The sequence below is a fragment of the Arvicanthis niloticus genome, chromosome 6, assembly GCF_011762505.2.
Source record: "Arvicanthis niloticus isolate mArvNil1 chromosome 6, mArvNil1.pat.X, whole genome shotgun sequence".
Taxonomy (NCBI): domain Eukaryota; kingdom Metazoa; phylum Chordata; class Mammalia; order Rodentia; family Muridae; genus Arvicanthis; species Arvicanthis niloticus.
In genome coordinates, this window is record NC_047663.1 from 35549113 (window position 1) to 35564195 (window position 15083).

The 15083-nt window shown below is 44.9% G+C and overlaps 1 protein-coding gene across 2 annotated transcripts in view; it reads left to right on the forward strand.

Moving 5' to 3' along the window:
- Vmp1 (vacuole membrane protein 1) overlaps nt 1–1003 on the forward strand; it is a 101884-nt gene extending 100881 nt beyond the window's left edge. For both annotated transcript variants that reach the window (XM_034506078.2, XM_076936089.1), the window contains exon 12: nt 217–1003. In XM_034506078.2, coding sequence (XP_034361969.1) covers nt 217–360 — 144 coding nt within the window. In that variant the 3' untranslated portion in view covers nt 361–1003. The remainder of the gene's footprint in view (nt 1–216) is intronic.
- Nucleotides 1004–15083: the final 14080 nt, after the last annotated feature.

Genomic DNA, 15083 nt, shown 5'->3' on the forward strand with positions numbered 1-15083 from the left:
GCATCAGCTGTCCATCCAGCGGCTTGAACTGACAGCCGAGTGTGAAAAGCTTGCCCTGAATGTGGATTTCAGCGTACCTAGAGACCGGTTTTTAATTGTTTGGGTTTTATAGGCAAGCCTCAAGTTCTCATCATTTCCTTGAAGTGTTATAAATAATCTCCTTAGTGTTGAACTGAGAAAACCCCTTTTTCTTGAATTGTTCTTTCTTTCCTATAGGGAGAAAACTGGTTATCCTGGATGTTTGAGAAGCTGGTTGTTGCGATGGTGTGTTACTTTATCCTGTCTATCATTAACTCCATGGCACAAAGCTATGCCAAACGAATCCAGCAGCGCTTGAACTCAGAGGAGAAAACTAAATAAGCAGAGAGTTTTTATCTGCAGAAGTTAACATGGTGGAGTCCTGCCTTCCATCGGGAGGGCTCTAACCAGGAAGGAAGATCCCCATTTCCAACCTGTATTGATTTTTAAAACATTCTTCCTGAAAGCAGTTTAGTCCATATTTTACACTGATATACTTTTGCTTTATTTGTTAAGGTAAGGTCTCCACCCTCAGTTCAATCCAGGTTGTATTCTTTAGGGTGGATATGATGTTCTGCTGCAAACCTAACAAAACTGGCCTTCTGATACTTTCACAGGGCCACATGGTCCAACTGGAGAACCTCGGCCACACAGAACCTTCTGAAGTATGTTAATATGTCAGGCTTTTTAGGCTTGTCACAAATGATTGGTTTTTCTAAGTCACCAAATGTATATAAGTTATATATATTGGATAGCAGTCTTGCATGTCTATCATGGAACAATTTAATATGCCTTCCTTTCCCACCCTCAAAAAGGCCATTTTATGATGCATTGCACACCCTCTGGGGAAATTGATCTTTAAATTTTGAGACAGTATAAGGAAAATCTGGTTGGTGTCTCACAAATGAGTACACCATTTTTTATTCTGTATATTTAGAATGAAGTCATGAAAAACTTTATAAAGACATCTTTGATCATTCCGAAATTGTGTCCGTTTTCTTTAGTGCTATGGTTTTTTTGTTTCTTTTTCACTTCTACAAAGTGAGTGGCAGCCCTGCCAATTAGGCTTAAACCAGAATCACCTAGGCTTTTACTTATTGCCAGAGAGAGAGAGCCACCACCAAGGTATTGTGCTGTGTTGGACCTGGAGAGCTAAGCAGAACTGTGCGGTTCCCCTAGAATGGGAATCTCCTACTTTATAAAAACAAGAAGTGGCAATGTATAAACCAGAGGACACTAGCAAGAAAGGCTTTTTCATGTTCGTGTTAGCTTTAGCTGTTTGTACTCCAGTTTGAACAGATGGAAGTTTACTTCTGTGTGTGTTTCTGTGTTTTATTTCAATGTGATTTTTCGTTGACATTTTTCTGATTGACCCTGTTCCTTTTGTTTTGCTTGGTAGGAATAAACAGCTTTCTTTCCTAGAATTGGCACATTAAGCCCCAGCAAGCCAGAGATGTTTGCTTTGCTTTAAACCCTGCCTGAGCACCCTGTGCTTGCCCCCTGTCGTGGTCGTGACATCTGCATGGCTGTACCACCTTGTCGGGTAGCTTATCAGACTGATGTTGACTGTTGAATCTCATGGCAACAGCAGTCGATGGGCTGTCTGACATTTTGGTATCTTTCATCTGACCATCCATATCAAATGTTTTCATTCAAACATTACCCAGCATCATGGTTTGCAGTCAAAAATTGTGGTCCTTATGTCTCGTGAAACTTCAGCCCTTACACTGTGATACAGCAGCAGTATCAAGAGAAAACCTCCTAGGAAATTGGGGTAGTCATCAGAGTCATAACTAAATAAATAAAATGAAAAGTCACCTCGCCTCATGGATTTTGGAAAGGTTGTCCTTCGTTGGTTTTTGGTTGGCTGGTTGGTTTATGGTTTTTTTCTTTACAGGGATTAACAGATTGTTATCTGACCATACTTGAAAAGCAATGCCCAAATTAACCAATGGAATTTTTATTTATTTTTTTACTTGTTTGTTTATTTACTTATTTTGAGATAAGGCTTCACTATGGAGACCAGGCTAGTCTTGGACTCACAGAGATCTACACACCCTTGCCCCACAAGTGCTAGGGTTAACTTCATATGTATCATGCTGCCAGGCTTAGACCAGTATAATTCATATGTTAGCTAGCTAGCATCAGAATTCCCACCCTGGATTGCAATTGTTTCATCTCTTTGCCGCACCTATTTTATTTCTTTTTTCTTTTTTCTTTTCTTTTCTTTTTTTTTGAAGGTAAAAGATTTTAAATGTAAATTATATTAAGTCTGGGATTTATTTATAAACTTGCTTCAGGGTAGAATATTTAAGGAAAAAAATGGTTTCATAAGCTAAAAGTCTAGGTGACGATTAATCGAGTTCTAAACCCTGTTCATTTGTCCTGGATACAGCTGAAGTGGTATGATAACGCTTCTGTCCAGTGGTTGCCTGGTTCCATTAACCACTAACATAAATACATAGTTACATGTCTCCAAAAACACTACCACTTAAGTCCAGCTGGTAGAAAATTTACAAGTAGATGGTTTTCAGGCATTCCGACTCCATCTCCTCCTAAGTCTTACTTTTTTCCTCTCTGCTCCAGCTGCATACCCCATCTGCAGCTTACCTACTCAGGCACTGCCATGGAATGGGAGCTGGGTCTGGAATCTTATGTACCCATAATCTGGATTGTGGGGCTCTAATTTAGAGAAGGATACTTCCATTTATGTGGATGATGAACATAGAGTCCAGTGGTTCTCAACCTGTGGGCCGTGACCCCTTAGCAGTCCTCTAGCTTCTAATACATTAGGATTCGTAACAGTAGCAAAATTACAGTTATGAAGTAGCAATGAAAATAATCTCATGGTTGGGGGTCACCACAACATGAGGAATTGTATTCAAGGATGGCAGGCAGCATTAGGAAGGTTGAGGACCCCCTGGTCTAGTCCCATCCTCCTAACAAGCTAGAAAAAATGAAGATGACAAATGGTAGGTTTTTATGCTTACTAGGTATAGAAGTACCTCCTGTGGGGTGCGTTCCTGGCCTCCCCAGTCTTCAGCATGCTCTGCTGTCTATAGCATAAAGACAGTATGAGATCCCTATTCACTAGGAATTCAGCCATCACCCACCAAACAAAAACTGCATTAAGCTTAGTAACTTGCCTGTCGGAAATGTCCCTATAACTCCAGTTTTTGTTTTATTATTTTGCTGCCCATCTGTGTAGCCCTAACTGTCCTGGGGCCCCCTCCCTATGTAGACTAGCTTGGCCTGGAGCTCCAAGTTCTTCCTGCCTCTGCCTCCCAACTGCTGGGACTAACCACACCTGGCCTTAACTCCAGGTTTTTAGACTGATATGTACCTGACATGTGTTACAGTCTCAGAACAAGGCATTGCATGTGGAGCTGGAATTCCAGGTGCATGTGAGCCACTCGGTGTGAGTGTTAGGGGCTAAACCAGGGCTTCCATGTGAGCAGTGTTTGCTCTCACCTGCTGAGCCATCTCTCCACCCCTGTCTTCAGTTTTTAAATCATCAAAGATTGCCTTAAACACATTCAGAAATGTCAGTGTACCCACTGCACCAGAAACGTACTTGCAGGTTCTCCGCTTCAGACCTAGGCTTTTAGCCCTGTTGCGCACAGCTGCTGCTGGGCTGCACCCCTGTCTTCACATGCTCTCTTGAAGCCTTTGAAATCTTAGATAGGTTTTTGTAGTAAGTGAAAAAGACTATTTGGCCAAACCTTTTAAATTTTATTTTGAGGGGTATTGTGTTTTGGAGGTTGTGTGTGTTATCTATGTATGTCTTCTTCCCAGTGCTGAGGCTACATTTCCAGCTTGACAAGGTTGGTTTTTTTTTTTTTTTTTTAAACAACATTTTATTTTATTTTATTTTATTTTATTTTTTGTATGAATGTACATGTGCCACAGTGAGCTCTTGATGGACTGAGGACAGCTCCTGCCTCTGAGTTCCCCTTTCCTACCATGGGAGTCTCAAGAGTCAAACTCAGAGCTTCAGTCCTAATGCTGGACACGCCTGCCATGCAGCCATTTCACCAGGCCAGAAAGCAGTTATAAAGCTCAAATTAGGATGGACATGGTGAAATGCCTTTGATCCCAGCACTTGGGAGGCAGAGGCAGAGAGATCTCTGAGTTTGAGGCCAGCCTGGTCTACAGAGTGAACTCCAGGGCATCCAGGGCTACATGATTCTGTCTTTAAAAAGGTCAAATTAGTAAAAAGACTTGGTGACACGTCCCTTGATCTCAGCACTAGGGAATCTGAGGCAGTACAGTATTGAAATTGAAACCTATAAGGACCTTATCTCAAGAAAGGGGGGGAGGGGTGAGAGAAAAAGAATGTACTAGAAAACAGAAAAAAGTGAATTCGGCCAGCATGATGGCTTAGTAGAGGAAGGAGCTTGCTGCCAAGCCTGGCCATCTTGAGTTCAGTCTCTGGGATCCACATGGTGGAGGAGAGAATCCACACCTGCAGAATGTCCTTGGTCGTCCAGATACACAGTATACACATGCTTGTTAAGTAAATGTAAAAAAAAAAAAAAAAAAAAAAAATAAATAAAGAAAATAATAAAACAAAAAAAGATTTCAGAACTTAAACTGAATCCAGATTATCTAGTATAGGTAACTATGATTAAACTGCTTTTTTTAAAAAGAGATTTGATGGCATGCTCAGTCTTTTTGTTTTTGAGACAGGATTTCTCTGTCACCCTGGATATTCTGCAACTGTAGACCAGGTTGGCCTTGAACTCAGAGATCCGCCTCTGCCTGCCTCCAGAGTGCTGGGATAAGAGGTGTGTGCCACTACACCTGACCCGACATCTTTTAATAGGCAGCAAAAAAGCTGATGCATTTATTTCATGAATAACTTGGTTTTGTGTGCATGTGCTAGTAGTAGTGTAACATAGAAGGAGATTGTCCTGCCTAGGCTACGGAGTGTTCAGATTACAGCCAGGTAACACTGCTACCTGAGAATTCTTTAGGAGTACTTTTTAAAGACAACATCCTATCTCTTATACTAGCCAACCTTCTCTAGCATTCTCAGACAACAAAAAAGAGGCCACATAGTATACCTTACATCGATCTTAGGATCATCTGTGGTTGACAGGGGCTTGGGTTCCAGTCCCTTCTCTACGGGGTCAAGAGTTCACCTGAGGTAATATGTTTGCCTTGGGGGTGAGGCCTTGCATTGCCACAAATAACCCACCTACATGCATTTGCATATTTCGCCTGTTCCAGGAAGAGATCTTACAAAAGCCTGAGATACACGGCTGCTTACTCAGGCCTTAAGAATTGCATGGTGCTGTGATAGGCAGGTGCCAACTGTTCTTGTTCTTTGACCCGCTGGACCTGCACAGATCTGTGTGGGTGTTAATGTGAAATCGCAAAGGAGGTTGTTTTGGATGGTTCCTGCTCCCCATCAGGATTCATTTCAGATCTGAATTTATGTGAATTCTCCCATCCAGTGAGAGTGAGTCCGTTGCAAGTGGCTGGCTGGGTCTGGGGACAGACAGAAATGCAACTTTTGAGGATTTGTCATCCAGATCCACCAGCCAGCATGCCTTTTGTACACGCACAGAGTCTCCTCCAGTCTGCAGGAGTGGCTCTAACTTAGCCGAGCTGGTTTAGGACTTTGGAGTCATTAGGGTGCACTTCTGTCCTGGCCTGAATTGCTCCAGGAAAGAAGAGTTTTACAGTTCAGGCTTTACATGGAAATTCCCTTCTCCCATTTGGAGCCAGGTGTCCAACCTATCTGTTAACCATTTCCAAATGCCTCAAAGGACAGACAGGAAGTGCTTGGACACACTCCAACATGTTTCTACTAATTAGCCTTTATTTGTATTGGAAACCACATTCCAGAATTCAGAAAGGACTCCAGCCTCCTGGGACCCCCTGAACCACCTATGCCAACTGACAGGGCTTTAGGGAGTTCCTGGCCTCTTCTGATGATCTTTGCCCCAAAATCTTGCTAACTCTGGGAGACGTGTTGCTATCTCTCCCTTTTGGGGGACAGAAAATAAGCAGTCTCTTCCTTGGAGCCTCTCTGGACTGACCCAGCTGGGCAGTCTTGCTTAATTATGTTCTAGACTGCTTAAGATCAGAAAGAAAGAATGTTTTGGGGTAGCAAGCATTTGTGAAAAGCTATGGCCGCGCCTTTCACTGGAGTTTACCGTGGTTGCCTTCCTCCTGCTTCTCACCACGTGCTGCAGACAACAGCGCAGTTACTCCTCTCGATGAGACTGGCTCACTAGCTAAGGCTGAAAGGAATGGTGTGGTCAACCCAGCCACCTTCCAAGAAGGCCAAGAATAACTCGAGGAAGCCCCTCTCTGCTGGCCTTCCTAGGTCACTTGTCAGAAGACTGCTAAGGCCCACATGGCACAGAGCCTGCCCGTCGGCCATGCTGTCAATGCTCCAAGCACCTCTACTCTGCCCATGGCACCTTCCCCTCCCCACAGGGACCTCTCTGATACACCCTGAACCAGGAAGCACAGTGGGTTTCTGTAACTTTGATCAGGATTGCTTGCTTTGTACCAGACACTGTTTTCAGCTTCACTTCAAGTGCATTGTACTTGTTTAATCCTTACTGCCACCTCTGGAGGGCATTAAGACTGGAAGGTTCAGCTGTTTGTGCATAGCGGGGATGGGGGGTGGGGGGTGGGGGATGGGGGTGGGAGGGCACAAACAAGGAAGTGGATGGACATTGAGGCCTTGGTGTTGCGGCTCTTACGAACTCTTGTGTGGAAATCAGTGCAAAAGTTCAAGTTACGTCTTGTGATCAACTGAGTTGGTGGAGAGCGGAAGAAAGCAGAAAACCAAGCACTGCCTAAGAAGTCAGGCAGCTTTTCGGCCTTCCTATGTCACAGGGTTCAAAGAGCTGGTCGGTTCCCCACACCCCTCCTCCCCCAACCATCCTGCCTGGCCAGCTTCCCAGAGTGCTCTTGGGGGTAATGGTGATTACTAAACAATTCATATTTGTATAGGCCTTTTTTCTTTTCAGTTTTAGGATAAGGTCTCGCTTTGTAGCCTGAAATTGACTGAGGTCTGCCTGCCTCTGCCTCTGCCTCTGCCTCTGCCTCTCTGCCTCTCTGCCTCTCTGCCTCTCTGCCTCTCTGCCTCTCTGCCTCTCTGCCTCTCTGCCTCTCTGCCTCTCTGCCTCTCTGCCTCTCTGCCTCTCTGCCTCTCTGCCTCTCTGCCTCTCTGCGCCTCTGCGCCTCTGCGCCTCTGCGCCTCTGCCTCTGCCTCTGCCTCTGCCTCTCTGGGATAAAAGGTGTGCATCTCTCTTCATTTTCGGAATCATTTCCCATCTTGAGTTACCTGTTATTATCTTCCTAACAACCAAGTGAAATCTTCAGTGCCAGAGATGGCATCAACCATACTTTAAAAAAAAAAAAAAAAAAAGCAGAATATGGTGCTACTCCTCCTTTTCCCTAGACTGGCATTCAGAGCTGAAAGGCAGCTCTGAATCAAGAGAAGGCGTGCTAATCAGAGGAAACTTGGCAGAAGATTAGGAGAAGCTAGGTGTGGTGGCTTAGCCTGTAAGCCCAGCATTTGGAAGGAAAAGGTAGGAGGACCAGCTGTCGAAGGCCCACCTAGGCTGGATGAGACCTTGCCCTGAGAGAGGAACAGTAGGGGGCTGTGTATGGGGTGTGTAGACGAGGCAAGATCAGTGGATGCACCGGCTGGGTCAGTCTACCCAAGACCTCTATTCCTTGGGGTAGTCTGACTTGTTTTCCTGAGGAAGCTGGAGATTGGATCTCCAGTCCCACCAACACGAAGCAAAGTACTTAATTTACAAGTCATTTGTCCTTTTCTGGTTTTTAATCTGTTTTTACCACTAGAATATTATCTCTGTAAGGGCCCACTGTGTGCACAGCCCACAGCATGTGCAGAGTGAATACTGCTACAGTCTAGTTGGGGGCTGGCTACTCGACAAGTAGAGGCAAGTAGGGGTATGGGCCAAGGCCAGAGAAGAGAGGAAAGGCTGGGTAGATGGCTCAGTGTGTAAAATGCTTGCCACAGAAGCCACAGGGTCCCCAAATGGGGACCTCACTGGCCAGCCTAATCAGTGAGTTCTGTGAGAGACCTTAAAAAATTAAAAGTCAATGACAGAACATCTGACACCCACATGCATGCGCCACTCAAAGATAGTAAGGGGAGAAAGAATATGACTACCCTCTAGGAAAGATTTATATATAAAAAAAAAAAAAGTAAGTGTGGAGAGGATCCCACTCAGGTTTCTGGCTCCTGGAGACATCCCCACACTGCTCTGTGGGCACACGCTAGACTTTGCAGGACCCCACGCAATTCCCGGAAGCGACAGCAGCCTTCACTTGTGTGATCATTTGCTGAAATGTGACTAGTGCTTTGAGTCACAGGAAACTCTCAAACTTCCTCTCTCCTGTTGTGTCCTGCTGGCTGAGCCAGTGACTCCTCCCAGTGAGGCTGCAGGGTGGTGATCCCTGCATAGATGGTCTTTCTATATAAGGAGAAAAGTTGGGTACTGGGTGGTGTTGCTGTGTTCCCCTGGATGACAGCAGCTGCTGTAGCCAGGAGCCCAGATGTATATTCAAGATAGAGTGAGGGCTTTTCCCAGACACCTCTGCCAAACCCAAAGGCAACATCAAGGCTCTGCCGCACCTTCTGGAGTTTGTGGTGAAGACAGCTTTCCACTTGACTGCTTTGGTACTGAGGTTGTTTGCTTGTTATTTAGTAGAAGAATTGTTGCTTATTGAAGTTGACTGAATAGGCATTCAGAAGAAGTGGCATGTAACCACAATGATACCACCCTGCAGGAGCATCAGAGTTCAGCAAGAGAGGCTTAACTTGTGTATACTCCTGTGGTGGAGAATGGGGAACGCAAATTCCACTTGTAGGTTCCTGCATTGTTTTCAAAGACCACAAGGATTGATTGGGATGTCACTGTTCTAGGGTTCTCATGGAATCTGGCATAATTAGATGCCCATCCTGTAAAGACATAAACAGGAGTTTCAGAGAGAGGGATGCTATGTGGTCACTTAAGCGTATAGCAGCCAATTCAATTCTCAGATGCTCTGCATGTGCTTGCTTCAAAGATAAAGGAAGCAGAGATGGAGAGACAGCTCTGCTGTTAAGAGCACCTGCTGTTCTTCCAAAGGATCCAGCGCCCTCCGGCTTCTGTGGACACTGGGCATTTACATGGTACACATACATACACATACATGCAAGCAAAACACTTGTACAAAGAATCCATAGAGAGGATATAGCTTAGGTGGTAGAGACCTGGCCTACCACGCATGAAGCCCCGAGCCCATTGCCATGCACTGCATAAGCAGGGTGTAGTGGTGCAAGAGGGTAATCCCAACATAGGGGAGATGATGACAGACTTCAGACTACACCTCAGGAGGAGATTGCCCAATAGTTAAAACTTGCTGCTCTTCCCAAGGACTCAAGTTTGGGGTGATAGCATCCCAGTTCCAGGGAATCTCATATACTCTCTTCTGGTCTCCACAGGAGACTATGCACCTACCAGGTGCCTCTAGACCCATCACCTAGGTAAAATAAGTTCAAGGTCGTCCTTAACCACATAGCAAGTCAGAGAAGTCAGAGATGACCCTGGAATGCATGAGACCTTGTGTGTGTGTATTGAGGGCCGGGGAGGGGATTTCCTAGTCCCTGCAGAAGGGAGTAAAAAAAATGTTTCTAATTAACTCTTTCTACCCTTTGTTGTCGTGGCTGACTCACTGGACTTCAGTTTCCACCCTTTAGACTGTTTCCATGTGGGTGTTAACATCCTTTAATAATAAAGTCTTTTCCTTAGCCACAGCGTTGTGTGTCTGAAGTCTCAGTTACTTGAGAGGTTGAGACAGAAAGAGGCCTGTCTTGAGCTAGGAGTTCGAGGCCAGACTAGGCCAACAGAACAGAAAAAAAGATGTCAGGCATGGTGGTGGTACTCTCCTTCCAGCACAAGAAGCAGAAGTAGGTGGATCGTTATAAGTTTGAAGCCAGCCCGCTTTACATAAGAGGTTCCAGAGCTACATAGTAAGACTATGTCTCAAGAACAAACAAGGCAGGCCGGTAGGATATAGCTCAATTGTTAAAGAGTGTTTGCCTAGCAAGCAGGAAGCCCTGGTTTCCCTAACAGCACGTAAACTAAACAGGGCAACAGACACCTGTGATCCAAAACAGCTCAGTTGGTAAAGTGCTTTATGCTTGTCCTCACCTGTGTCATTTCGCGATGTGTGCGCCTGATGCCAAGGAGGCCAGAAGACTGCATTGGATCCCCTGAGACTGGGGCTACAGAAGACTGAGCCACCGTATGGGTGCTGGGACTTCAACTCCAGGCCACTGGAAGAGCAGCCAGTGCTTTTTTTTTTGGGGGGGGGGGGCTTCGAGACAGGGTTTCTCTGTGTAGCCCTGGCTGTCCTGGAACTCACTCTGTAGACCAGGTTGGCCTCGAACTCAGAAATCCGCCTGCCCCTGCCTCCTGAGTGCTGTTATTAAAGGCATGTGCCACCACTGCCCAGCTGAGCAGCCAGTGTTCTTAAACTGCTGAGCCATCTCTCCAGCCTAAAATTCTGCCTTCAAAAACAAAAATAAAGCCGGGCAGTGGTGGCACACGCCTTTAATCCCAACACTTGGGAGGCAGAGGCAGGTGGATTTCTGAGTTCGAGGCCAGCCTGGTCTACTGAGTGAGTTCCAGGACAGCCAAGGCTATACAGAGAAACCTTGTCTCGAAAAACCAAAAAAAATAAAATAAAAAACCAAAAGCTGGGCATAAAGGTGCACTTTTGTCTCCAAACACAAGTCCAAGGGGAGAAAGGAAGGTTTGGTGGGAAAAGGCATTTGCTGTAGAAGCCTGAAGATCTACATGATGGAAGGAAAGAATCAACTCTCTAGCTTCCACATGCAAACAACCACTTATGTAAATAAATGTAATTTTGTAAAAATGGATGATGTCTAATAGTACCTAATATTGACCTCTAGCCTGCACACGTACACACTTGCATACACACACACACACACACACACATACACACACAGAGTAAAGCTGAGAAGCAAATCCAGAACCTGGCACATGCTGGCTGAGTCTTCACCTGGAACTTTTCCTCAGTTCCTGGGTGCCCTGTATTATATCTTTCTGGCTTTCTGGAGTTTGAGGCCTTGGGGGTTTCTCTCTCTCTCTCTCTCTCTCTCTCTCTGTGTGTGTGTGTGTGTGTGTGTGTGTGTGTGTGTGTGTGTGTGTGTGTGTTTAAGAGAATAAAAGGTATTATAGCAGTAATGGGCTCATGAAACCCAATGCTTAGTGTTCTGATAGGACTGGGAGTGCTGCTAAGTGGTGAATGCTTGTTGACTATGCATGAAGTTCAGGATTCAGTTCCCAACACTCAGACATCCCTGACTCCCAGTTTCTTCCTCTTGGGGACCTAGTGGCCTGAGCAAAGGAAGGGGCAGGTTCTATGTGGCCTGTCTCGTTGTCTTCTGGAGTGCTTCTTCCTTGTTTCCATTTTGTCTTTTTATTATTATTATTATTATTATTATTGTTGTTGTTGTTATTTTTGAGATGGTATCAGTGTGTACCTTGGCTGACTTGGGGCTTCCTATGTAGACAAGGCTGGCCACAAACTCATAGAAATGTACCTGTGTCTGCTTTCAGAGTGCTGGGGCTAAAGATGTGTGCTGCCTGCCACTCCTGGATGAATTCCTCATGTTTTCAAACATGTCTTTAGTTGCATATGTATGTGTGTGTACATATGTCAATTACATATGTATGTGTGTGTGTACATATATGTGTATACATGTATATAATGGCTCCAGAAAAATCATTAATTTTTGTTTGAAGTTTTTTTTAATTTTTAAAAATACATATGGGTGTTTTGCCTGCATGTTGTCTGAGCCCACAGAGACCAGAGTCTCCGATGTCCTGGGACTAGAGTTACAGATGGCAGCGAGCCACTCTGTAAATTCTTAAGAATGGAAAGAGGACCTGGAAGGGCCAGTGCTCCCAACTGCTGACCTCTCTCTCCAGCCCTCCAGTTTGTTGAATTACATTTCTTACTTATGCATGGAGGTCAAAGGACCATTTACAGAGCTCATTTCTTTACTTCCACCCTGAAGGTTGAGGGGACTTGAACCCAGGTAGTAAGGCTTGGCTGCAGTGACCTTACCTGCTGAAATACATTACTGGATTGTTTGGCTTTTGAGATATGATCTCGTGTTCCAAACTGGCCTGGAATTCTCTATGTAGCCAAGATGACCCTGAACTTCTGACCCTTCTGCCTCTACCTCCAGAGTGCTGAGAGTGCAGATATATACTACTGTGCCCACTTTATGTGGTGCTGGGTGTTGAACCTAGGGTTTCAAGCATGCTAGGCACACATGCTACTATTTTAGCCACATTTCCAGCCATGGGATTTTATTCTGTTTTGTTTGTTTATCATAGGTTTTCATGTAGCCCATTCTGGACCTGAACTTGCTATGTAGCTGAGGCTGATCTTGAACTTCTGATCCTCCTGCCTTCACTTCCCAAGTGCTAGATTACCGACATGCACCACCAACCCAGAGTGATTTTTAATTCTCCTTGTGAGGCTGGAGAGAGCTTGGCAGTTGGGGGGGCACTTGCTGCACAATCCTGAGGACCCTAGCAGGTTTCGCTGTGTCCCAGTCACTCGGTAGCTGTACATTCCTTCTGATGCTAGAGACCTAAGTCCATCTGTTTAGTAAACGTGGAGTCTCTTGTGGGCCAGGCACAAGCTTGGCAGCACAGAGTGTACCAAGTGCTGAACCTCTTCCTGGCAGGGGTCAGGTTAGACTCATTTCTGTAATACCCTCTCAGCACACTGTCTCCTCACAGGTGTGCAGTGGGCGTTAGTCAAGTATGGCTCACATCCTGCTCTTTCATACGGATCTCAGAAGTCCAGCAGAAGTAATGGCCTCTTTTTTTTTTTTTTTTTTCCCAAAAAGGAAGTTTCCATATATTGTCTTACGTCATTTTTTTTTTTTTTTTTTGAGAGTTTCTCTGTGGGCTGGCTGTCCTGGAACTCTTCTGTAGATGTGGCTGGCTTGCTTCTGCCTCCCAAGTGCTGTGGTTAAAGGTGTGTGCCACCACGGCCTGATTTGTGTTTCTATCTTGTTCCCATGCCCTCTCACCTAGTGAGGAAGGTTTGTTCACACGTAACAATTCCCAGGACTTTGCTCTAGACCAACTATTTCCCACATATCTCGTTTAAAATCTAATTCAAAAGTGTATGTCTAATTTTAAATTTTAAGGAGAAGCAGACAAAGTTAATATTACTACCCTACTATCTATAAAATTACAATAATTAAAATATTAATCTATCAGCCTGGCAGTGGTGGCACACACATTTAATTCCAATCGTGGGGAGGCAGAGGCAGGTGGATCTCTGAGTTTGGGGCCAGCCTGGTCTACAGAGTGAGTTCCAGGACAGCCAGGACTACATTTTATTCATGTAGTCTTCTGCCATGTAGCACTGGGGATCAAGTCCTGGGCCTCGCAGACACTAGCCACGCGCTTGACCACTGAGCTACATTACTGTCACCAGATTGTCTTGGACATCTGATGTGTATTCTACATTCATAGCACTAACCACGTGCAGCCAAAGGTCATGGTTTTGGACGACATGGGTACAGAATCTTTTCATTTTTGTGTGCTACTTCAATACTTAAATTCAAGTAGAACAAGAAGCCATAGAAACATCAGTTATAGCCGGGCAGTGGTGGCGCACGCCTTTAATCCCAGCACTTGGGAGGCAGAGGCAGGAGGATTTCTGAGTTCGAGGCCAGCCTGGTCTACAGAGTGAGTTCCAGGACAGCCAGGGCTGCACAGAGAAACCCTATCTCGAAAAACCAAAACCAAAAAAAAAAAATCTACTCACCAGAAACATCAGTTACAGTGACTTCATTGGCCGGGGAAACCACAGAGCAGCATACATACCAAGTGGATATGTCATTTGAATCTTTAAAATATTTTAAAGCAATTTCTTGGTTTCTGTTTTATTTTGTTTTAAGGCTTATTTGTTTTATGTATGAATGCCCTATCTGCATGTATACCTGCACATCAGAAGAGGGCGTCCGATCCCATTACAGATGGTTGTGAGCCACCATGTGGTTGCTGGGAATTGAACTCAGGACCTCTGGAAGAGTAGTCAGTGCTCTTAACCACTGAGCTTTGTTCCAGCTCTCCAGCCCCTTTGTTTCATCGTAGACAGGTTCTTGACTGCATCCTGGGTGTCCTCTTACTTCTCCATGTTCCTGTCCCCACTCTCCTGAGGCTCTTTCTTTTAGAACTATTCTTATAACCTAGTCTTAGAATTTGCCATTAGATTAAAGCCAGTAATTAAAAAACCAGGCATAGTGTCACACACTTTTGATCCCAGCACTTGGGAAGCAGAAGCAGGTAGATGTTGGTGATTTGAGGCCAGCCAGGGCTACTAGTAAGGCCCTGTCTGAAAAACAAACAAAACAACAAACAAATTACTTTTGAAATGCTATAAGCTCTATGTTTGGCTGGGGGTGGGGGTGGGGAGGTGAGGGTGAGGGAAGGGGGATGGGGCGGTGGAGGGGGTCATCAACTCTCTCTCTCTCTCTCTCTCTCTCTCTCTCTCTCTCTCTCTCTCTCTCTCTCTCTCTCCCCCCGTAGCTTGAACTCCCTATTTTCTTCCATGTTGAACTGACAGTTTCCCAGAAACTGGAAACATCTGTATTGTTTATCTTAGGTCCTTGTGTAAGCGTTCCTGCTTGTGGAAGGGAAGTTCTCTGTTACTAAAGCTAAGCCCACATCTTCCAAGACATTTCAGGGTTTAGGAGCAGGAAATTATTAAATAAAAATTTAAACTGTTTTTTTTTTTTTAATTCACATTTCTAAACGCCCCCCAAAATTATTTTTGATTGATGAGGGATGAGGCAGTGTCTTTTAAGTTAGTCTTAAGAAATGACAAGTCGGCTGATAAAACCATATTTGGTAAGAAGATGGCAGAAGAAGAGAGGGTGGATTGCCAAACGTGGGCTCATGGGGAGGAACAGTGGGAGAGAGACATATGGAGCATGTTTTAAAACAAAACGTTGGACGAGAATT